Source organism: Babylonia areolata, chromosome 4 (genome assembly GCF_041734735.1).
Source record: "Babylonia areolata isolate BAREFJ2019XMU chromosome 4, ASM4173473v1, whole genome shotgun sequence".
Lineage (NCBI taxonomy): Eukaryota > Metazoa > Mollusca > Gastropoda > Neogastropoda > Buccinidae > Babylonia > Babylonia areolata.
The window spans coordinates 37,525,461-37,550,460 of NC_134879.1; the positions used below are offsets into that span (position 1 = coordinate 37,525,461).

At 45.1% G+C, this 25,000-nt stretch overlaps 1 protein-coding gene across 3 annotated transcripts in view; it reads left to right on the forward strand.

Annotated features, from left to right (window-relative positions):
* LOC143281136 (uncharacterized) overlaps positions 1 to 25,000 on the forward strand; it is a 404,535-nt gene that overhangs the window by 303,833 nt on the left and 75,702 nt on the right. For all 3 annotated transcript variants that reach the window (XM_076586132.1, XM_076586131.1, XM_076586133.1), the window contains 2 exons: positions 17,002 to 17,305; positions 18,893 to 18,955. In XM_076586132.1, the coding sequence (XP_076442247.1) occupies positions 17,008 to 17,305; positions 18,893 to 18,955 (361 nt within the window). In that variant the 5' untranslated portion in view covers positions 17,002 to 17,007. The remainder of the gene's footprint in view (positions 1 to 17,001; positions 17,306 to 18,892; positions 18,956 to 25,000) is intronic.

Consider the following 25,000-nt stretch of genomic DNA (forward strand, 5'->3'; position numbering starts at 1 on the left):
AGTGAATCCCCAACCGGACTGGTCTTTGGTGACTGAGCCATCTGTGTAAATGATGATGTCCTCTTCTTTACTGTTTTATTCTATGAGTAGCTTCACTTCCGCATCAGTTTTGCCCTCTGGCCATTCCGGACAATGTCTTCCTGGAGTAGGTGAAATGGCTGTGTTGAATAGATGGTTGGTTTTCGGGGTTTTTCTCCCATTCTTTTGTTTCTTTCATGTCTTGTAGTCGGTATACTAGCTGGATTGTGTCTTCTGCTTGCCTGATCCATGATCTTCCTCGTCCTGGACGGCTGCCTTTTGGTTCTTTGACTGCGTCATGCAGTGGGTTTTGAGGGTTTTCTAATGCTTTGAAGTAGGTCTTAACCTGTTCTAACTTGTTTCTGGCCTGCACTGAAGGAAGGTCAAGCACGTATCGCATGGTTTCTGTGGGCATGTCTTTTGTTGTTCCAAGGAATCAGCCTCATAGCTTCATTTTGAACTCTTTCTAATTTTAGGAGGTTGCTTTGAGATGGTATTGTTAGCCCAAGTCCGTAGTCGATCACACTGAGGACGAGTGATTGGTATAGCAGGAAGAGGTGGCGTTGTTCAATACCTTTGGTTGCCATTGCCTTTAAGACTGAAAGGCCCTTTTTGCATTTGAGAACAGTATTTTCCGTATGTTTTCTGAAGGTCAGCATCATGTCGAAGTGTATTCCTAGGTAGCGTAGGCATTCAGTTTTCTCGATCTGAATCCCGTCGAATGACACAGGTGGTGGTGATTTGCTCGCGGTTCTGTTGTTGAGGGTACACAGCAGCGTTTGGGCTTTTGATGGATTGATGGAAGATCCTGTGTCTTTGCACCATTGAGCAATATTATTTAGTTGTTTCTGGACGGCTTTAGTTCTTTCCTGAGCATCTGTCGAAGTTTTGAAGACCAGGCCATCATCCGCAAGAGTAAGCACCCGAGCTACTCCATTGTTGTTTAAGTCTGCAAGGCCCTTCGTGTAGACATTGTAGAGGACAGGAGAGAGCGGAGACCCTTGTGGCAGTCCCATGGATAGTTTAGAAGGTGCAGACATCCAATCTCTGAGGCATAGGACAACGGTTCTTTCCTGAAGCGCTGCTGCTATCCATCTTGTCATTGTCAAACTTACTCCATACCTTAGTAGCAGCTCCATGAGGTGCGCAAACTGGACTTTATTGTAGGCGTCTTCAAGGTCGATTGCTACTGCTAGTGTTTCTTCTTTTCTTTGAAATCCTTCATACACCTCATATGCAAAAGCAGCTGCATTTTCCCATGTGGACTTGCCTGTTCTGTAACCACCTTGATTTGAAGGAAGAATGTGCCTGTGTTCAAGATCCCTTGCAAGTTTCCTGCATTCCATGAGCTTTCCAGCAATGTTTTGCATGGTTAGGATCCGGTAGCCGCTTACCTGGCGATGGTCCTTTCCTGGTTTTGGTATGGGTTTTAAGAAGCTGTGTGTCCAGTCCTCCGGCACATGTCCATTGTGGAAACTGTTTTGATATAGATTGAAAAGTTTGCTTCTGTCTTCTTCCGATAGCTCCTTGATGTCCGAGTAGCGAACTCTGTCTGGGCCAGGAGCCGATTCTTTCTTGCATTTAGCTATTGCTTCGTTTAGATCATCTATTGTCAAGTCATCATCGGGTCCAGTCTGCATAAGGGTTTAGTTTAACTCCTCAACATATTTCTTTTTCTCATCTAAGTTTCTTTGATCGCTCTGTTGTATGAAACGTTTGAGCAGGGCGGATCCTTTTTCTTCGTTTGTCTTAAGCTTGGTTCCGTCAGTGTCTAACATTGTTTAATTTTCGAATTATTAGTAAATTATTGAGAGGGCTCAATGATAAATTGTCCGTCAAATGCACGAAAAAATCACTTATCTTTGTTGTGGACAAAGTGAGTTTTCTGTATAATTGATAATTTGTCATCGCGTTATTGTTTAATTATTGAATTATTAGTGAATTACATAGAGGGCCCAAAATTGGTATAGCACCGGGCGAAACCACGCGAAGACGACCGTTGTGCTTATGCAATGTTTAGTGGACACATCACAAGTGAGGGCTGTGTAGGCAGGATTTGAAATTGTGTAGCTGAAACTGTGTATTTGAAAACTGGACAGTAAAACCACCCAGTGAGTCAGTGTAAAAGTCTACCAGGTGTTAAAACCACACTGGTCAGTGTGACAGACAGTCTACATAATAATTTGTCATCGCGTTATTGTTTAATTTTCGAATTATTAGTAAATTATTGAGAGGGCTCACTAATAAATTGTCCGTCAAATGCACGGAAAATTCACTTATTTTTGTTGTGCTTATGCAACGTTTAAGCAGTCAGTGTAAAAGTCTACCAGGTGTTAAAATCACAGTCACTGTAAAAGTCTACCAGGTGTTAAAATCACACTGGTCAGCGTGACAGACAGTCTACAAGCTTCAGAACAAAGATAAGTGATTTTTCTGTGAATTTGATTAATAATTGCAGAAGGCCCTGTAGTTTTCCGCAAAATACAATCTGCTACGCAATAATACCCAGATGCACCCTTCCACCAGCTAAGAGGAGACAACCTGACTAAAATCCCCAATCCCGCGGCTTTCATACAGTACCAATGGGATGAATGGCTGTTGGGTTAAACAGTCACTAACTGTATGCAGTCTGGCCTTAGGGCAACACCAGGCTGATGGACTCCACACAGATGGACATCCATTGCCCTTCCCTGATAAGAGGCTCTGTCAGGGCGACCGAATATTTTCCCTCACTACATAGAACACCCTTCTATGGATACTAACGAAACCCTGTCCTGCGTGCACCTCGGGGATCAGCTGCATAGCACGAGACATAAATTCAGATCCCCAAAACCCCAAAACAGGTGTGGCAAAAAAAGAGGTGGGAAAAGATTGTGCTTAGGTAGCAGAATGACAAAGGCAGAGCGGCTGTCAAAGAAATTCTTTAGAATCGGCAGTTGGAATTGTTCCAGCGTGAGAATGAGAATCTCAACAATTGAGAAATTGGCATATGATTTTGACAATTTATGTCTCCAAGAGACCAGGACAAGTGCAGACAGACCAGTACATTTTGAGAATTCCACAGTCTTTCAAAGGAATGAAGGAAGAGGAGTAGCAATCATACTGAACAAAAACATAAAAAAACAAAGTTTCCACCATAAATTTAGAGAAATGGTGTAGCAACTCATGTGAACTAGTGGGGGTGCGTCTTGAAAAACCTGATGGAATTCACAAAAGCATCGTGCACATCAATGCCTATGTTCACCCAGGAACCTGCACAAGAAAAGAGGATTGGGCCTTTTTAGAGGAAATAGAGAACGATTTGGAGACTCAGTCATTCTGTGGAGACCTCAATGCAAGATCGAAGTTATGGGATCAGCGGAACACCAACCCACAAGGACTTGCACTTGAAGGAATGATAGGGGAAATTCTTCTTAGCCCATTAACAACCACATCCCCAACTCGCCTTGGAACAAGACAAGGGGACAGTGACAGTGTGATCGACACTAACATCTCTAAAATTCAGAGCAGAAATGAATGCTGAGACGCTTCCACACCAAGGCAGTGACCACCTCCCGGTAGTTTTCAGTCTACAGAAACTGTCAGATAAACCCTGTATGAAACCGCGTGATCCATTTCAGTATGAAACCAAAGAGACAACCGTCATCGCAAAATTAAGACGCAGAAGAAACAAAAGAACGGCACCGAACAGGATGCAAACTATTCAGCCCCCATGGTGGAATACCGACACAGAGAGAGCCTGGATAGAAAAACATGCGGCTGTCAAACTTTGGCAAAAAGAAAGAACAAAACCATCTCCGGACAAAGATACTGAAACGAAAATGAAAGAAAAAACTAAACAGTTTGAAGTCATTGCTCAAGAGGCCAAAAATGACAAGTGGAAACAGTTTTGCGAGGCACTCAGTTATGACACAACATTGACAGAGTTCTGGCAATTCTATTGTCGCATGGAAGGGAAAACGTGCACAACAACAACCCCAGACATGTTAGGAGACATCAGGAAGGAAGCACATTTCACCTCCCTTGTCAGTGACCATCTCAGAAAACGAATCACATCGTCACCAGTGTCATTCAAGCCCGTCCACGCCTGAAACGGAGTAAACGGAAAATCAGCCACGCTGGTTGTGTGGGAAACGTCACCTTTATATCTGGGGTAAAGGAGGGGGGCAACGGGAAGCCTCAAGACGAATCGGGAAGTCAAATTCGGGACGTCAGTATTGATTTAGAATCGGCACGTCTGTGTTTGCTATGGTCTGGGGAGTTTCTGTTGAAAGTCATTAGTTTGCGGTTAGGGTGTGGCGGCAGTGGTTTGGGGCTGGATCGGGGTGGGTGGTGGTGGAGGGAAATAGGGGGGAGGGGGGGTGGGGAGAGGCGATTAAAGGGAAAAGGGTCGGGAGAAAAAGAATAATGAGGATGTTGAAAAGGGAAATTAGCGCTGAATGGGCTTGTGAGCAGGCATACGTGAGAGAGAGAGAGAGAGAGAGTGTGTGTGTGTGTGTGTGTGTGTGTTTCACAGAGGGAGAGAGAGAGAGAGAGAGAGAGAGAGTGTGTGTGTGTGTGTGTGTGTGTGTGCTTCAGAGAGACAGAGAGAGGTTGCACTGATGTTACCCAGCTGAACTGCGTCACGTTCGCATTTCCTTTTAAGCCCTGACAGTGCATGGCAGTGCAGGAATGAAGCCAGGACCTAAAGGACAGCCCCTTGAACACAGACCTTTGATTGCTGGCTGCTCTTCATGGGCTTTGGCAGCCGTGGAGGAGGAGTGATGGGAAACGACGGAAAGTGAACTGGGAGTCCCTTTAACAGCTGCCTTACCAAAGAGGGGATAAACAGGCGAAAAATGCAGTTTTCTTGGTAGTAACAAAGACGCTGTGTAGTGTCCGACAACAGTTTTGGAGGCTGAATCAAAAGTAAAGAAGTTGGATAATTTAACACCTGTGGTACCCCACAGTCCATATATATATGTCTGCGGACATCAGATCTATTACTTCAGGAAGTACAGGGTCATTATCTATGGCATGAGAAATGTGTTTGGTTATTTTGCTTATTTCTTCGTTTGTTTGTTTTTAAGGGCAAAAAACAAAACACAACAATGATAACAGCAACAACAAAAAAACCACGAACTATTCAACACACTGATGTCGTACCTTCATGAAACACATCGCCCATTTGGCAATGACACACACGTTTAGTAGATGCCTGTAATATATAATGACTCGTGACAATGCCTCAAGTAGTAACATAAATGTGGACGCAAGAGCAAAACAATGACTGAGCACCAAAAAGTCCTCCAGAACACACTTGGAGGCATGAAACATATCGAGATATCGGGGTATTTGCTACAAATACAACCCTAGAATGGGATATGTCAACACATTAGAATAGAGGTATATAACATGGTACGAACATAAATCGAAAATCATACACAAACACAGATACAGTAGAAATAAGGATACACACAAGTGCATATCAATACAATAACTTGTGCATACTTACACATGCATGCAGCACTGCACACACACACAGACATGCACGCACACACGCACACACACACGCACGCACACACACACACACACACACACACACACACACACACACACACACACACACACACACACACACACACACACACGTTTGAACAGAAGTCCCATATTACATGTGGACGGGGCTGATGACTCGATCTTATCATTCTGGATTTGTTCGAGAGACAGCGCATTGACTGTTTTGGGGAAAAAGCTATTGGCGAAGCATTACACACAAAAATAAAGAAACAAATATATATATATAGATATGCCCGGCTCTTTTAAATTAAAAGACCCCTGCTTCCAACTCCTCCCTACTTCAAACGCACTTTCTCTATGCGCACCATCGAAGCAATATATATATATATATATATATATATATATATATCAGACCATCGCTCTTTCTGCAGACTTCACGAACTGACGGGTTATCGAGTCGAAAGCAATTTTTCATCCCGGTGCTCTAATCTCGATGTTCACTCCTCGGTGACAAAACATTTCAGGAACTTTTTCCGACTCGATAACATCAGCGATAACTTTTTTCCCCTCACACAGACCAGACATATCGGTCCTGGCTTGTCTGACACAACATTTCAGGAACTTTTTTTTCCGACTCAGATGATATCAGTAATAACCTTTTTTTTCCCCCGCACTTTCCAGACATATCAGTCTTGGCTTGTCTGACAGAGAGTAATTGAGATGATGTGTTCTGATATTTGCAACAAATCCGATCTTCGTGTTTATCACTGTTTCCATCTCTCTCGTTAATTTTTTTTCGCAGCTTTGTCTCTGTGTTCATCTAGTATCCTGTGTCTTGATTATCAGATCATCTGCTGTTGTTTGCACTTCTGTGTCTGGTTCCTGTGCGGCAGGGTTATAGTGTTTCAACAGAAAGGACAAGCTGGGAAATTCAGCATTGGTTTTAAACAGTACAGTCATTTAGCTGTTATTTCAGGCTTTGTGCGTATGCATTTGTGTGTGTGTGTGGGGGTGGGGGGGGGGGTATGACACGCTCCATCTTTATGCATCTGTCTGCATCTGTTTTTTTGTGTTTGCCTGTCTGCCTGACTGTATGTCTGTTTGTCTACCCCCTCCCCCCCCCCACCTGATCCCTCCTCGCCTCCCTCTCCCTGTCTCTCTGCGACTGTCTTTGTTTCTGTATTTGTGTCTGTCTGTCCCCGTCTGTCTCGTTCTCTCTGTCTCTCTCTCCCCTCCCTCTTATTCTCTCTCTCCCCTCTCTCTCTTTCTCTCTCCCACTCTCTCCCCCCCACTCTCTCTCTTCCTCTCTCCCCCCTCTCTCTCCCCTCTCTATTTTTTCTCTCTCCCCCCTCTCTCTCCGCTCTCTCTTTTTTCTCCCCCCCCCCCCCTCTCTCTCTCTCCCCTTCTCGTTTGAAAAACACAATAATTATATTCACATTAGCGCAAGAGTCAGTGACCCACTAACATTTGCTGCTCTCCTGAACTGTCTGTGTCCTCCTCTCAACACGCCAATCATTCCGTCACCGCTCTGCTTCAAGTGTTCACGGCGCCGTCATTAACGGCATTCAGTTGTGTGGCTAACACAGTCATCAACATGTTTCGATCGTTGGGCCGAAGACACCATCATCAGTTTCACCCCATGACGATGACGTTGTCCATGGTGAGTTAAACGTCAGTGAGGCGACACACGTCAGTTGGTTTAAACTGATAGACAATCGTTCAACAGTTCACATACATAACTATAAAAAAAACACACAAGCAAACACACACACACACACACACACACACACACAAGCTTAAAATTTCATAATGTGCTCACAACGTTGCACTTTTAAACTGAACGTGACGGCTAATTAATGAACCATAAATTAGTATCATTAATTTCAAACTACGTACTCATAACAGTAATGTAGAAATGAAACAAACAAATTAAAGAGAATAATGAGAGAGAATACATAGGGTAAAACTAATGACGTACGTCAATATTGACGCCCTTGTTTGGTTGCTTTGGAGGTAGGTGCACCAAGTCGCCCTCAATGCACACGTTTCTGTACGTCTAAGCTGTCCGCGAGTAGGAGAGAGATGATGATGTTTTACTGAAGAAACACATAAGGTTCATTTCAATGGGGGGTTGGGGGACAGGTCATTCAGCGTTAAAAACGAAAAAAGAAAAAGAAATCCTTTTCAAGTATACAGACATTGTCATGAAGCGTAGCAAAGGACAATTCACACTAACAACACGAGTATCAGAATGGAACGCAGCGATGCAACTTGGAAGCCATCTTCAGCGTGTTCGCTCTGAGTGCAATTTAAAAACTCTATACAGAAAGCGAGAAAGCTTTTGACACGGTCTCGTCGTCATCAGCTCCCATCAGTGCAGGCAAATTATGAGTCTCGGACTCAACCGGAAAGAACTCGTTGCGTAAAGCTACATAAGCTGAACAGACAAACAAAACATGGTTTTCATCTTCGATTTCAAGCTTACACATTGGACATAGTATCTTCTGAGGGGATAAATCTGCTCGGTACCGAGACCTATGTGTCCGCGGGTAGGAGAGAGAGAGAGAGAGAGAGAGAGAGAGAGAGAGAGAGAGAGAGAGAGAGAGAGAGAGCCAGTCAGCGGTATATGGCATGTGAAGAGCGTCATGGTCTGAGGACCTTGTGGAAGGCCCAGGAGACGGCCAGTGAAGGCAACCTGGCCATGTCACGTGTACCTGGCACTGTTTGCCGAGCTGTGGGAGATTTCTCACAAAGATCAGAATTATTATTGTCAGGCAAGAGGGGGAGTCCAATAATGACTAGGATGGAAGGGCAAGAGGACTTGGGGAACGGACAGACGGGGTATGTATTGATGAGGTTGTCAGTAGTTTCTTGTATGAGTATGTGTGTACTATGAATTGTTTCTTACCATGACTCTCTCTGTATGTGTGTGTGTGTGTGCGTGTGTGTGTGCGTGGGGGGTGTTTTTGTGTGTGTGTGTGTGTGTGTGTGTGTGTGTGTGTGTGTGTGCTCTATTCAGGGCAGAGAGAGACAGAGAAATACAGCAACAGAGAGAAAGAGATTCCGAGAGAGGGAGAGAGAGAATAGAGTATTCATTTGATTATGATTCTCCCCATTTGAATTACGTCGTGTGAGAATGTTTCGATGGCAATATCAGAAGTGAATAAATGAACAAACGGAGGTGCCTTGGTCCCTCTTTGAAAATAGCACAAAAAAAAAGGAAAAAAAAGCGCATTTGGAAGCTATACTTGATTAAATGGAGGCTCTTTCTCTCTACTTATTGAATCAACGGCGAGGACAGAGAAAAAACAAAGACTGTCAACAAAGTGTGAATGTTCGTTACGTCAGGAATAAATGTGAACAATAAAACAAGCATTAAATCATCGATTACTTGATTCAACAAATCTGTGTGATAAAGACATCACGCGGATTGTTTCTCCACTCTGTTTTGATTATATACTTCTTTTCTCAATATTCGTCTGTCCCTTCCACCCGACTTCAATCCGTCGATTCAGACATTCAGTCAGTTTGAATTTGTCAGACATTTATTAATTAGCTATCGCTCCAAATGAATCTGTATTATCTGTCCACGAAATCATGTTATTATATTTCTTTGAACATAACGTTTTTTATACCAAAAATGTTAAGAAGACACACCTGAGACTTTACCCTTAGTTAAAAATGCAAAAATAAATAAATGAATGAGAAGAAAAAGAAGAAGTATGATAATAATAAGAATAAAATGATTAAAAAAAATCTAGATAAAAAAATTAATAATCATCAACATCTCGCAAGAGATTATATCTCTTGGTGAAGATATTCTGTAAATGTATTACGAGAGACTTGCCTGAATAAGCTTCATCAGTAAAGAAGCACATGTATCTCCATTTGCGAGGGACCGTCTTCGAAAATGGTCAAGAGCGTCTGTAAAACAGGTTCAGCCTGCTTGGTGATTCGTAAGAAGTCAGCTGTGCTTGTTTAGTGAAGAGCGTCACCTCTCTGTGTGAGGCAAACTGGAGGACGAAAAGCCTCAAGACGAATAGTAAAGTCAAATTCAGGACGTCACCATTGATTCAGAGTTCGGCGCGTCTGTGTTCGCTATGGTCTGTGGAGTGTCTGTTGAAAGTCATCCATTTGGGATTTAGGTAGGGGGAGGTGTGTGTGTGTGTGTGTGTGTGTGTGTGTGTGTGTGTGTGTGTGTGTGTGTGTGAGGGAGACAGACAGACAGACTGACACAGATAGACAGTCAGGTAGACAGACATACATGAATATGTAGACTGACAGAGATAGAGGAGAGAAGGAGGCTTAGATATTGATGACAACCAGCTGAACTGCGTCACGTTTGCATCCCTTTCAAGTCGTGCCGATGCACACTAGCTGAGGCATCAAGCAAGGGACCACAGGGCAAAACCCTATTGAACTCTTCAACACAGTCCTTTGATGACTGTCTGCTCCTCGCTGCGCTGGCAGCAGGGAACCAGGGGTAATGAAACACGAGGTGTAATGAAATGGGAGCCCTTACCAGCTGTCTACAAACGAGGGGAAGAAAGAAGGAAACTGTGATTTTCTCGTCAGCAGTAAGTGCGTTGTGTGTGGCGACAAAAAAAAGTTTTAGAAGTTTAAAAGAAAGGAAAGATGAGCTTCAGCACTTTCCAAAACGCGTTTGACACCCATAAATCCAGAAGTCCCACATGTGTCCGAAAATAAGTTAAGCCCATTTCACCACATTTTCACATCAGCTCGACGACGTACTAAGTATTTGAAGTTTTCCTGACCTGCCCATGTACTCATCTCATTATACCAATCGTTGCTTCACCCATTCTGCTTAAAATATTCACGACGTTGTGGCATTGTCCTTCTTCAGTTGTACAGCTAGAAGTACAAACATTTTTCATTTCTTTAGCAAACACACCTACACAAATATCACTCCATTACGTTGATGACATAATTCAGGGTGAAACATGTGTCAGGATCGAGACACACGTCACTTCACACCACTGAGTTGTTGCTGGAACACTTACCACACCGTCGGAACAAACACCTCAGTTGGTCTGGGCTGCCAGGTAGGGGGCGGCTTGAGGAGCATCAGCGGGTGTTGGTGTGTGAAGAACGTCACCGCTGTTTGTGCAGGGGACCGGGGGGGAGGAAGGGGAGGCAGGCAGGGGAGGTAAATTGGGTGTGTCACGTGTCTCTGTGGTTGTGTTGCCTGAAGTCTGGGAGACTTGTGGCGAAGATCAGATAACTGTCAGGCTGGAGGGTGAGTCAGGGTGGGAGGGGCTGTTGTGGAGGGGGATTGATAAGGGAAGGGATAGAGGAGGAAGAGGTGGAAAGACTACGCTGTAGTGTATGTGCCGTGTGTGTGTGTGTGTGTGTGTGTGTGTGTGTGTAGTTTGTATCTGTCCATATCTGTGTATGTGCCATGTGTGTGTGGAGTCTGTATCTGTCCATATTTGTGTATGTGTGTGCGTGTACGTGCATGCGTGTGTGTGTGTGTGTGTGTGTGTGCGCGCGCGCGCGTATGTGTGTGTGTGTGTGTGTGCGTGTCTGGCCATGACTACGTGCCTCTCCAGACCAAGACGTTTCCTGTGTCAGTTTTGATGATGAAGGTGGTGAGTGAGTAGCTACCGAAATGTTCAAGTGACTTGCAACGTTTGGATCCTGAACTAATACAACGTTCTGCCATGCGATACTACAGACAGGAAAAAGAAGCTTTTTGAGGAAAGAATCACATCTCACCAGTGTTGTTACATACAATAAGTAAAAAACAAACAAATAAAAGCGTTTATAGTACAACCCACCTCGTCAATGCCCAAGGGACAGTAGACGAAAGGTCAGCCATACTCGTGTGAAGAAAACCACCGATATATATGGGAGACGTGGGGAAGTGAGGAATTTCAAGACAAACCGGAAAGTCAAATTCGGGACGTCAGTATAACATTGGTATCGGAATATGTGCGTTTGATATGGACTGGGGAATTTCTGTCGAAAATCGTTAGTTTTGGGTTTGGGTGGGTGAAGTTGGGCGGTTTAAAAATTGAACTGAGGGAAATTGGTGAAAGGAAAACGATGATCGTGACAATGAAACGGAAGGTGAGTGCTGAAAGTGATTGTGAGCATGCGTACCTCTATGTGCGTGTGGGTGAGAGGGGGTAAGACAGAAAGATCAACAGCAAGAGAGAGAGAGAGGCACACAGACAGACAGTCAGAAGACTGACACGGACAGACAGACAGAAAGAGAGGGAGAGGGAAAGACGTTAACTTTAAATGCTGATGCTGCTCAGCTGAATTCCATCACGTTCGCATCCTTTTAAGTCATGCCGATGCAGTCAAGTGGAGGCATTAGGCACAGAACTGAAGGGCAGAGCCTCTTGAACATAGTCCTTTGATGATTGCTTGCTCCTCGCCATGCCTGACAGTAGGGAAATGAGGGGTCATGAGAAACGACGGCTAATGAAACTGGATCCTTTGCTATTGTCTACAAGAAAAGAAAAAAAAGTAAGGGAGAGGGTGAAATGTGTGATTGTCATGGTAGCACTGGACACGTATTCTGTTTACGAGAAGTTTCAGCGATCGAGCTAATAATAACAGAATAATTGAACTTTAGCATCATAATGACGCATGTTGGTATCCAGAAATGTAGAAATTAATTACCCCCAGACTGTAGAGATAGAGCCTTTTGACAAGGCAAGGAAATTATTTCAGATGAAAGGAATAAAATAGAACATTCAACACACCCAGTGGATTCCACAGTGGCAACAATCCCGTTCCCCTTTCGCAGGCTTTGGAGACAAATGCAAAGACACCAGACAGGAATTCTCCTGGGAAATCATTAAGATATTTGCCACAAGAAACAGAACTTCTTGGAAGAAACATCTCCTTGGAACATCCATCGAGTGATGCTCACGTCGTGTGAAACACAACCAGCTTCCCGGACCTGAAGAAAGTCTCAGTGGAAGCTTGCAACTGACATCTCAATTGATGCATGTCAGAATGGATGTTTTTGGTTGTTGTTTTTAGATCGTCTTTTCAGTCCTGATGCCACACCATGGTCATAAGGAAATGATGAAACAATAAATGAACACATGAATAGTTGATTGATTGATTGATTGATCATTAATTGATCGATTGGTTGGTTGGTTGATTGATTGATTGATTGAACGCACACAGTATTGTTGTATCATATGCAGGGACCTATACAAATTACAGAAGGATAGAATACCCATGTTCCTACCTCCCCTCCTGAGATGCGGCGTAAAAGCCATATCAGTCCTGTTTTGCCTGATGGAGAGAGAGGAGTTTCCATGATCTGATGATTGCAGCTGATCTGACCCAGATTTGTTTCTGGCACTTGTCACTGCTCCATTTCCATTCTGTCTGTGATTTTTGTGCGACTGTGTTCATGCTTTCATTTGTCATTCTGTTCCTTTATTTCCACATGTTCAGTCCGTGTTTGTGCTGCCCATTTCTGTCTCTCTCGGTTTTGTTTTCATTATTCTTGCATAATTTGCAGTCGAGAGGAGAAATCGGACCGTACACATCAGCTGAAAACAATTAAAATGTGTCGTTAGGAAATAGCTTTGTTGATTTGTCTGTCCGCCTGTCTGTTTTATCTCTGTCTTTTTCACTCTGTCTCTCACTCCCTATTCGGCAAAACGATACTGTGCACATCGGCTCCAGTCTGCGGCGACCTGCTAACAAAGTGAAGTTCTCTTGACCTGTCTGTGGACCTCTCTCCTTACGCCAACGATTACCCCGTCTTTCTGCCTGAGGTACTGGTGATGCTGTCCGCGTGGTCCTTGTTCAGCCCCGTGGCAAACACCACTGTTCAGTTCAGTTCAGTTACTCAAGGAGGCGTCAGTGCGTTCGGACAAATCCATATACGTTAACAACACATCTGCTAAGCAGATGCCTGATAGCAGCGTAACCCAATGCGCTCAGTCAGACCTTGAAGGGGAAAAAGCTTCTTTTCTTGTTGTCCATCGATATTTGTGTTGAATTGTGACATGTTCCAAATAAAATACTGTCTAAACCAAGGGGAAAGGCTTGTATTAACGCCGCCCCGTGACGATGATGACGTCACCAAGGGTGGACGCATTGTCAGCATGGGGCTACTCGTCACTTAACTCGCGTTTTATTGTTTAGGAAATCTTACCACACCATCAGAAAAAATATCAGTTTGTCTGAGCCGGGAGGTATGAGAGGGCAGTTCAGCGGGTCGAAGTCGAAGTCGAAATATTTTAATTGTCAGACCACAAATCCATAACAGTGGAGTTCACAAGGACAAACAGAATTAATACAGGGAAATTGATATTAGGACAATCATTGAACTACATGGGCATCGATAACGATTCCAGAGCATTTGCTCGTAATGAAAACGCCTTGAATACAAATTTGCATATGCTGACACTCAATCTCTCACTCGCACAAGATAACAACATGGACATCTTAAAGGCCCTTTGATGTGTGTGAAATTTAGCCGGAATAAACTGGGAACGCGGAGAACATTACTTTGGGCAGACCAAAAGAAAATGCATTTCGGTTTCCGGAGTGTCATCACAAAAAGGACACTTTCTACTTTGTCCATCATAATTGAACTGCAAAAAATGTGAGCGCAAGTTGGACATTCCAGTTCTAAACCGCGAAAAAAACACGGCGCATATTTATGCATTTGACCTTGTTCAAGTAAGGTTTAAGTGTCAGGGACTGATTGTAAATTGAATATACATCATAAAAAGCGTGAGCTGAATGTCAGTTTTGAGTAATACAATCAACCAGACGCTGCTTAAATTCAATCATAAACATTTCGACATTACCAACTGACTGAGCCTCCCAAACAACACCAAATCCAAATTTATACAAACCATTTCTCACAGAGCAAGCCCAAGTACAATAATTATGACTTTGCAATGATAACATCATATTATAAGCTTTCTTATGGAAACGGTAATCATCCATGAAGACAACACGAAGCCAAAATTTAAAGCACTTGGTGTAGGTGGTCACATACAGGGGATAGCAACCAAGTTCACCGTAAATCATGTGTCTTGGTGCTCTCTGACTCACGCAGTTCAGCGGGTGTTGTAGTGTGAAGAACGTCACCGCTGTTTGTGCAGGGGACCGGGGGGGAGGAAGGGGAGGCAGGAAGGGGAGGTAAATTGGGTGTGTCACGTGTCTCTTGTTGTATTGCCTGAGGTCTGGGAGACTTGTGGCGAAGTTCAGGCTGTCGTCAGGCTGGAGGGGTGGGCCAGGTTAGGGGCAGGGTGGTGATGGAAAGGGGCTGGGGGGTGGGGGGAGAGATACAGAGTGAGAAGTGATCAGTTGTGAAGTAATGCGTGTATCTGCTGGCTGCTACACTGAACGATTTTTTTTTTTATTACGCGTGTCAGTGCGTATGCTTGTGACGATGAGTGCATGTTAGTTGTGATCTTGAAACAGATGGGTAGAGAAGGTCATCGAGTTTATGTACAATGACAGGGATCATCTCATCTGTATCAGGTGGGCGTGTGTGTGTGTGTGTGTGTGTGTGTGTGTGTGTGTGTATGTGCAGAGTTCTGTAAGTGTTTCAAAGTTACTGATTGAGGGATGCAGGACTGCCATGACTACATGCATACTGGTGATTTAATTTGATCAATATGGACCACTCAAGTACATATGTCTCATGGAGCTGAGTGCTAAACTCTCTCTCTCTCTCTCTCTCTCTCTCTCTCTCTCTCTGTCGACGCAAAACGTACGGTCAGATTGTTGTCGTGCTTCCCAAGCACTCGTTCAAAGTGGCGTGTGTCCTGTATTTCAGAGAGAGAGAGACACACACACACCCGAGACACCGAGACTCAGAGAGAGTCTAATTGTATCGTGCCTAGCTAAAACACGATCACATCCTTTTTTTAACTCATGTCCGGGCGTGCTGTTTGTGGCATCAGGCACTTGGAAGACGGGGAAACACTCGGGGTGAAAAAAACCCACTTCATGGGGGAATTAAAATGTGAACTCCTGTCCGTCGCTTGTGCGAACAGGGGAAGTTATTGGGTTGCCAGCGTTAATGAACTGTGCGCTAGCTTCTTTTGTTTGCACACAAGCAAAGAGTTGAGGGGGGGGGGGGGAGTTGATTTGCTTTCCGGCAAGGGATGGTGGTGGTGCTGGTGCTGGTGCTGGTGCAGATAAAGAGGCACATCGGCAGGCAGGAGGAGTTTGTGTGTGCTGTATGAACGCAGAAAGAAATGAAGCTAACTCTCCCAGCATACAGCGGGGCCGTTTATGAAAACGCAGGGTAACTGAATACTGGATCCAACGATTAGGGAATTTTAGTAGCGGAATGTACTTTGTGTGTTGGAGAGGGCAGGAAAAAGATGATCATCGGCGAGCGAAATATATGTCATCTACTGATTTCACAATTGTTTTAAGCACAGAGAGAATGGTTATACATAATAAGACATACGTGTGACGGAGAGGGCAAAGCTTAGCCCCCCTCACCCCCCCCCCCCCCCCCCCCCCCCCCCCCCCCCCCCCCCCCCGAAGTAAAGACAAAGTTACGGAAGAACCAAACGAAAATGGAAAACAAAACGAAACACCCAAACTGTCTGAAAGAGAAGGACTAACAGACTGAAAAAACAGGCAGACAGACAGACAACAGAGACAGGCAGAGATAAGGACAGAGAACGAGGCAGCGGGTAATCAAAAAGTTCCAAAATGTCTGAGCTGCCATGACAGACTGAAGGACACACACACACACACACACACACACACACACACACACACACACAGAGAGAGAGAGAGAGAGAGAGAGAGAGAGAGGGCACGCGCACGCGCACAAATATTCAACAAAAGACAAGAGTCTTAAAACTGTGTCCCGTTCACCTTCAGACACGTTCACATCCCTTTCAGAACCATTCCAGCGCGTGCTGCTAGTGGCATCCGCCGCTTGGAAACTGGGCCAACGGTTCAAAAACACTGCTTCATGAGATTTAAAAGGCGAACTCTGTTCGTCGTTTTTGTTTCTTTTACGGACGGAGGAAGTTAGCCTATTGGGTTGCCAGCTTTAATGGACCATCCGCTGGCGTCTTTGTTTGCACCAGCAGGAAGAGAGGGAGGAATTGATTGGCTCTTTGGAGGATAAAAGAACATCCTGTTGGCAAGCAGAGTCTGAATAGCTGTTTGAACCCACAAAAGAAAATGGAGCTGATTCTCGCAGCATATAACGAACCGGGCTACTGCAAGAGGCCATTAGTAAAAATGTGAGTTCAGTCAAAAAGTGGGGGAAGCTTTGAGTTGCTTGGTAATGATGATGTTGTGAATACTCAACAAGACACTGTAGAAGACTGACAATGATTGATGATTCATTCTGTGTGTGTGTGTGTGTGTGTGTGTTTGAGTGTGTGCGTGCGACTGTGTGTATGTGTGTGTGTGTGTGTGTGTGTGTTTCTGTGTGTATGCGATTGTGTGTGTGTGTGTGTGTGTGTGTGTGTGTGTGTGTGTGTGTCCATGCAGGTCGCCATGAGCACACTGGTTCTCCCGCTGAACGAAACCGTCACCACTTCCCCTCTGAGCCCCGCTGACGTCACCGACGTCCTCAGCACCCTTCTGACGCCTCTCAATGTCACGTCCAACGTCAGCACGGCCACGGACGGGGGCTGCGGGAAGGACGGGGGCCCCTGCAACGTGACCCAGCCCCCCGGGGGTCTCGCGCTCTGCACGCGCCTCGCCCCGCCCCCCGTTCCCCCCTGGCTGAGGGAGAGTCCGGGGCGTCTGTACCAGATGACCAAGCACTGCCGGAGCTGGTCTCTGTACCAAGGTAAGTGAGAGAGAGAGAGAGAGAGAGAGAGAGAGAGAACAAGAACAAGAACGAAAACTTTAATCTCCAGGCCTCCGGCCCCTACAAAGAAGTCAAAAGTGAGTGAGTGTGTGTGTGTGTGTGTGTGTGTGTGTGTGTGTGTGTGTGTGTGTGTGTGAACGATTGAACGAACGAACGAACGAACGTTTGTAACTGAGGGAGAGAAAGAGAGATAAAGAGGCAGATCCATCCCCCATTAAAGGAAGATAACTGCACACACGCACCCCAATCCCTCTTCAGAAAAAAAAACCCCACAAAACAGTCATACTCATGCAAAAACTCAGACCGGTATTATTATGTGTGTTGTGTCGATTTATTTTGAAGGTCCTTGTTCAATAAAATAACCAAAAAAAGCACAAATCACTCGACAGCAGCAATGTTATCTGTAATAAGTAAACGAAAGAAACCAAACCAAGAGAGAGAGAGAGAGATGCTGTCGTTCGTTGTTGTGTCTGCCGTCGTCATCGTTGTCATCGCTGTCCTCAACACGGTCAGGGATAGAAACCACCAATTACCATCATCACCATCATTGACATTATCATCTTTATGTCGTCTCTCCACGCCACTAATTACCATCATCACCATCATTGACATTATCATCTTTATGTCGTCTCTCCACGCCACTAATTACCATCATCACCATCATTGACATTATCATCTTTATGTCGTCTCTCCACGCCACTAATTACCATCATCACCATCATTGACATTATCATCTTTATGTCGTCTCTCCACGCCACCAATTACCATCATCACCATCATTGACATTATCATCCATATGTCGTCTCTCCACGCCACCAATTACCATCATCACCATCATTGACATTATCATCTTTATGTCGTCTCTCCACGCCACTAATTACCATCATCACCATCATTGACATTATCATCCTTATGTCGTCTCTCCACACATAGTTGGTTACCTAATAAAAGATAAGATACGACAGGATGAAATAATAATAAATTTAATGCCTATTAAAGAAAAAAATAACGTGCTAGGTATGGAAACAGCATACATTGACAACTATTTAACACTGAAGCATTGAACATGACACAAGCATAGAAGACATTAGTAAAAACAAAAACATAAAAGTGCACGGAACGTATTCTTACTTCTTCCACAACCATTACCTTCCCCACTGCCAATGCCACAACTACCAACACCATCATCACAAACATCATCATCATCATACCAATATCATCATCGCTATCGCTTTTGCCAATGCCACCACCATAGCACAGTCATTGCTACCATCTCCGTTAACATCACCACTACGAGACGTACGACCACCACCAACACCATCACTATAGTTACCAGCATCGTTATCACCATGACGTCCACCAAAGACACTATCTTCAAAGCTCGCCTTGAGCGGTCATGAATAATTTGAACCTTGTCTGAGGGGGAGAGGATGGTGGCGAGAAGTGGGAATCTTCAGATTTAGATTATAATTATGTTGATGAGAAAAGTGTCTCTCGCACGCACTCACGGATGCACGCAGACAGGGAGGCACATGTATCAGGGGATTCTGTTGTTCTCTGTTGCAGAGTTGTGTAATAATGGAACGAGTAACTCTACGCTGGGCTACCCAAGATACGTGGATACATCAGGTCAGTTTTTGTTGTCGTTTTTGTTTTTTGTTGTTGTTTTTTGTTGTTTTTTCCTACTTCTTCTCGTTCTGTCTCTGTCCATCTATTGATGTGCCCGTCTGTCTGTCTCTATCTCTCCCTACATAACGTATGTATGTATGTGTGTACGCATGTGTGTGTGTGTGTGTGTGTGTGTGTGTGTGTGTGTCATTCTATGTATGTCTGTCCTTTATTTTCCTATCTGTTTGTCTGTCTTGCACGAAAAGACCAAACTTTACCTTGCTAAATACAGATCACAACAGCGAACAAGAATGGTTACCCTCGCTCCCGCAAAGGCACACACCTTGGAGCTAGCAACGCTGTTTCACCACTTCCCCCTGCCCCCCCCCCCCCCCCCACGCCCCCTTCCCCCTCCCCTGCGCCCCCCACCCCCTGCCTACTTCCTGTGTTCCTTCCATCACCGTATTGTCTCCTTCTGTCCTCCATCCCAGTCTGGATACACGTGCAAACCAGCTGGCTTGAAGAAGGTGGTGGATGACTTGTCTCCCAGATTCAATCCATTCTTAAACACAACACAGACGATGGGCACAGCACTCCATCCACCATTTCCATACCCGACGCCTGCCTTCCTGTACCCACCCCTCTGTTCACCCTCCATCGTCAGAAAGCCCAGTGAGGAGGAGGACGAGGATGGGGAGGGTGGGGGGAAGGGATGGTGGGGAAGGTGTGTGTCTGCGAGTGTTTGTGGGGGGTTATGGTGGGGCCATTAATCCATAGAGTGTCTCGCGGACTTGTTTGCTAAATTGCCCCAGGTCCTCTGGACAGCCTGACCAGACAGAGCACGGTGGAGAGTTCAGATAAGTCTGATCCCGGCCCTCCCCTCGCCCTCCTCCTCGCTTCTCGCTCTGTCTGTGTGTCTGCTTGTCCCTGTCTGTCTGTCTGTCCCTTGTCTGTCTGTCTGTTGGTCTGCCTGTCTGTGTCTTTGTCTGTTTCCCTCCTTTTGACAGTATGTCTGTGTTTGTCTGTCTGTCTGTCTGTCTGTCTGTCTGTCTGTCTCTCTCTCTCTCTCTCTCTCTCTCTCTCTCTCTCTCTCTCCTTGTCCCTCTTTCTCTGTCTCTATCTCTGTTTCTATCCGTCTCTCTGTCTGTCTGTCTGTCTGTCTGTCTGTCTGTTTCTCTCTCTCTCTCTCTCTCTCTCTCTCTCTCTCTCTCTCTCTCTCTCTTCCCACCTCCTCCTTTCTATCTCACTTTGATAATTGGTACTGGAGATGTAAAAATCGATACCATAGATGTACGGACAGAGAGCGAGACAGACAGAAAGACGGAGACAGAGTCACTGAGAGAGGTGTCTGCATTCACACACACACACACACACACACACATACACACACACACACATACACACACACACACACACAGAGTTTTTCAAGGACGCTTCACTGAGTATGGACAAATCCATACACGCTACACCTGACTAGCAGCATAATCCAACGCACCTGGTCAACCCTTGAGTACCTGCATATATATAATAAATTATTTATTATTTGCACACCTATCAGAGTGGATTTCTTCCACATGATTTTGCCAGAGGACGACACTTACGTTGCCATGAGTTTTTTGCTAGTGAGCCAGGTGTGAAAGACACGGAGAGAAACAAACAAACAAACAAACACAGACACAGCCAGGGCAAGTCTGACAGGGTACAACTCTGACCCAGAACACACACACACACACACACACACACACACACAACACAGAACCCGGTCGAAGCAGCAGCAGCAGCTATTTGCAAAGAGACGTGACTACAAGGACAAACGGCCGTGCAAGTGATCTCCGCCCGTTTTCTGGCCATTTGTAGACAGACAGGGAGACATAGAGGTGATTGGACAGGGAGAGACTCGTTAAACGGATGTGCTCGGCTTAAAGGGAAGTGGTTTGGGACTAACGTCCCTTGGCTGAGGGATTGTCTCCAGGAAATGTGGCCAGCCTTTAGAAACAGCGGGGCGGAATGTGCGGTAGAGTAACCTTTGGCTTTATGTCTTTTCGGCGCCGTGGGGGAAGGGTGGTGGTGTTTGAAGTCTGTGGATTGGAGAAAGAGTTTCGTTGCACGGAAACCAACTGCGAGGATTGTATAACCATGCACGGTGTATTAAGTGCTCTTCATGCTAATGTATACACGTTCACGCTTGTCTGATGCCTTGAACATTTACTGCATTTGAGATGCAGAGGAGTGCTGGAGCAGGGAAACCCAGTGGATGAGGCAACAGATCCCGGTATCGATTTATGCACGGAACGGGGTTTTTCCTCTCTCTCTCCTCCATGGCAAATGTGACTTTTTTAGGTTTTTGTGTGCGTGTTTTTTTTGTTGTTGTTTTGTTTTTTGTTTTTTTGTTTTTAGAGAAACCCTGTTTGATTGAGAAATTTGTACAAGCAGATTGAAAGTTAACTAAAGCTGGCAAATGTTGTAGCTGTATCATATTAAGTCTCGTCTCGGACTTCACTTAAGGGAGTCATGCTAGGGTGGCACTGGGAGAATCCCTGACCAATCAGAAAATGGAAGTGAAAACCTCAGAGTATCTCCTCCAAGCTGGTTCTATTTCCATCCGTCCCCCACTCAGGAAATGGGGTGTTGGCATTTGGGGGCTACCCGATCCTGGGCCCTTTGTGTCAGTGAAGAGGGTGGTCAGTCACCTCTGTCTGTCAACAGTGAGGGAGGAGTAAAGAGCGTGTGTCCCATCAAATCTGTCTGTACAATAGGATGTGCATGTTTTCCGTCAAATATGTGTAAAATACAGGATTTGCTTTTGTTCCATTAAATCTGTTGTATAGGATTTCATTGTTTTCCATCTACTGTCTTTCAAACTATGCTTTACTTCAGGACCTGTAAATGATGACAAAGAGGCTGATCACACTTCTCCAAAGTTCGCTCCATCATGATAGGGAAAAGAAAAGTAGAATAGAAACAAGCGATGAGAACAAAGATATATACGGAGATAGAGATATGAGTGGTGGGTAATTTACTGGGGCAGGGTACACATTCAAATAATGAATCAGCTATAACCTCAGGGCTCATTGGTCATTTTTTAAACCACATCCTGTACAGGAAAGAAATACTGTTCACTGTGCAGAGGATACAACGGATGACAAGCATTGCGAGTATAGTAGAGAGTTTATCAGTTCGAAAGATGATGAAGAAATCAAACCAGATATGTTCATGTTCAGCCAAATGAGAGAGAGAGAGAGAGAGAGAGAGAGAGAGAGAGAGAGAGAGAGAGAGAGAGAGATGGTGGGGCCCAAAGGGTTTCACTGAAACGTCATATTGGCCTTCTCGTCATTCAGCAGCAGCTCGCATGAAAGATTCGTAGAGGGTCATAGAGCTGATCTGGATCAGGGTATTGCAGCATGAAGAATTCACGCCTGGTAACGATGTGACGAGCAGGATAACAGCAACATCAAGTATGTGATGGAGAGAATCTATCTCTCTCTCTCTCTCTCTCCCTCTCTCTCTCCTCTCTCTCTCTCTCTCTCTCTCTCTCTCTCTCTCTCTCTCTCTCTCAGAATGTGAAAATGACTCCAGATGGCAACTGGATGAGTATTTCATCTGTGGGGATGAAGTAAAAACGAGACGGGATAATCTGATTGGTGACACCGCCAGCGGCCTTGTCCTCCATCAGCAACAGCACAGTGTCCAGAGAGGGGGTCCCCCACCTCCACTCCTCGGGCCCCACTGGCGGTTTAAAATGACGCCATTAGCTAACAGCTCTTCTGGGACCTCTCCCTTTCTCCCTGCCTCCTTCCTCCCTCTGCTTCGTCTCCGCTGGTTCTTCCCCCTTCGTTTTGCTCAGCAAACACAGACACGCTCGTACAGACGCGAGTGTTGTGCACATTATCTCTCTCTCTCTCTCTCTCTCTCTCTCTCTATATATATATATATATATATATATATGTGTGTGTGTGTGTGTGTGTGTGTGTGTGTGTGTGTGTGTGTGTGTGTGTGTGTGTGAATTTGTCAACAACGGATAAAGGAGGGAGGGTAGGAGAGAAGTTATTATTTCAAAGTAGTGGACTAACGAACCCTGTGAACTCCATCGTGCTTTCCTGTTATAAGAAGAAAAAAAACCCAGAAGAGATGAACGGCATGCAGATTACCGACGGGACCACACAAGTGGGTTACACTCTGCTCCAACAGTGAGATACATATCAGCTGATTTATGTGTGAGGAAGAAAGCTAGATAATGGCGCTTTTTATATCTGCAGACAGAGAAATTGGATAATTGTCGACGGGCACAGTATATTGTCCTGGACAGAGACAATGGATTGGTATCCACGGAACTTACTGTATTCCCAAATCTCCCGAAAGGAACTGATAAGAACTGTAGTTGCAGCCTTGGGAAGAGAAATGACAAGGAACATAATTGAAATGCGCAGTGATCTATTGACATGATATAATGCATGTGAAGGTGAAGTCAAGGTTGGAGGAGTGAATGAGAGAAGATGCAGTCTTCTTTTTCTTGGCTTTCACGTCCACACTATGAGTTGTTCTGGCGATGAATGGTGTTTTCTCCAGCTCTTCGTGGTTGCCATATGTTATCGTCTTGAGTGGAGTATCTACAGGTCACACATCTTGTCTTGTCCGTTTGCACAGTGAGCATTTTTAGAGAATATGTTCCGCTGTCCTGTCAGTTTAAATGAGATGAAGTCCATCAGCAGGGTACTTGTCGTGCCATCAACACCTAAATCAACACTGGAGATAATAATCCACTTAATCCAAATAAATTTGTACAGAAAAGGGTGGCGTCTGACTATGACTACATGTGGGCTTTAGGACACTGTTATGGTAACAAGTATTTAAGTGAATTTGAATTTGTTATCCATGCTCCGTTTTGTGAAGACAGAACATTGGTACCAACCACAAACAAGCAGTTTGTTTTCGGTGCCAACATCTACACGTCCTGGAGTTTGGTACAGCAGAAAACAAATCCTGTACGATGGACATATTTGATGGAAAGCAATGAAATCACACACTGCAGACAGATTTGATGGGTCATAATCAAGTCCTGTGCTGCAGACAGATTTGATGGAACACACGCTCTTTATTTCTCCCTCACTGTTGACAGGCAGAGGTGACTGACCACCCTCTTCACTGACACACAGGGCCAAGGATCGGGTAGCCCCCTAGCGCCAAGACCCCATTTCCTGAGTGGGGGTGGGGGTGGAAATGGAACCAGCTGGGAGGGTAGTGACTCTGATGTCCCCACTTCCATTTTCTGATTGGTCAGGGATTCTGTCACTGCCGCTCTGGTCTGAAGTCCAAAGTGAAAGCTGGGGTCATGTTATATGATACATCTACCTACACAGCTAATCGATTTAACAAGATAGGTAGATGGGATTAGGTAGGATAATATATATGGGTGGGCAGAGAAGAAGGCATGTATGTGTGTGCTTATGTACGTGTGAATACGTGTGATTGTGCGTGTGTGCACACGTGCGTGTGTGTGTCAGTGTGTGTGTGTGTGTGTGTGTGTGTGTGTGTGTGTGTGTGTATGTGTGTGTGTGTGTGTGTGCACGCACATTCTTTCACTTCTTCTCACTCTCCTGTGCACCTCAGCCTTCCGTCCCTCCCACCGCATACAATTACACACGCACATACACGCTCATAGATACACGTGCATTTACATACGTGCATATACACTTGCACACACACACACACACACAAGCACACTAACATACATGCACATACGCACACATGCATGCATGTGTGGCACAGACATTCTGACCTGAAACTCACAATGCAGATCTCTGTCTAAGCTGCACCAGGTTGCAAAGGTACGTCAACAATGGAACAAATGGCCGTAAAACTGGTATCCCTTGGCTGAGGGATTGTCTCCAGGAAATGTGGCCAGCCTTTAGAAACAGCGGGGCGGGATGTTCGCTGGAGTAACCTTTGGCTTTATGTCTTTTCGGCGCCGTGGGGGAGGGGTGGCGGTGTTTGAAGTCCGTGGATTTCAGAAAGCGTTTGGATGCTCGGAAACAAACTGCGAAGGTTTTGTAAACAAACACGGTTTAT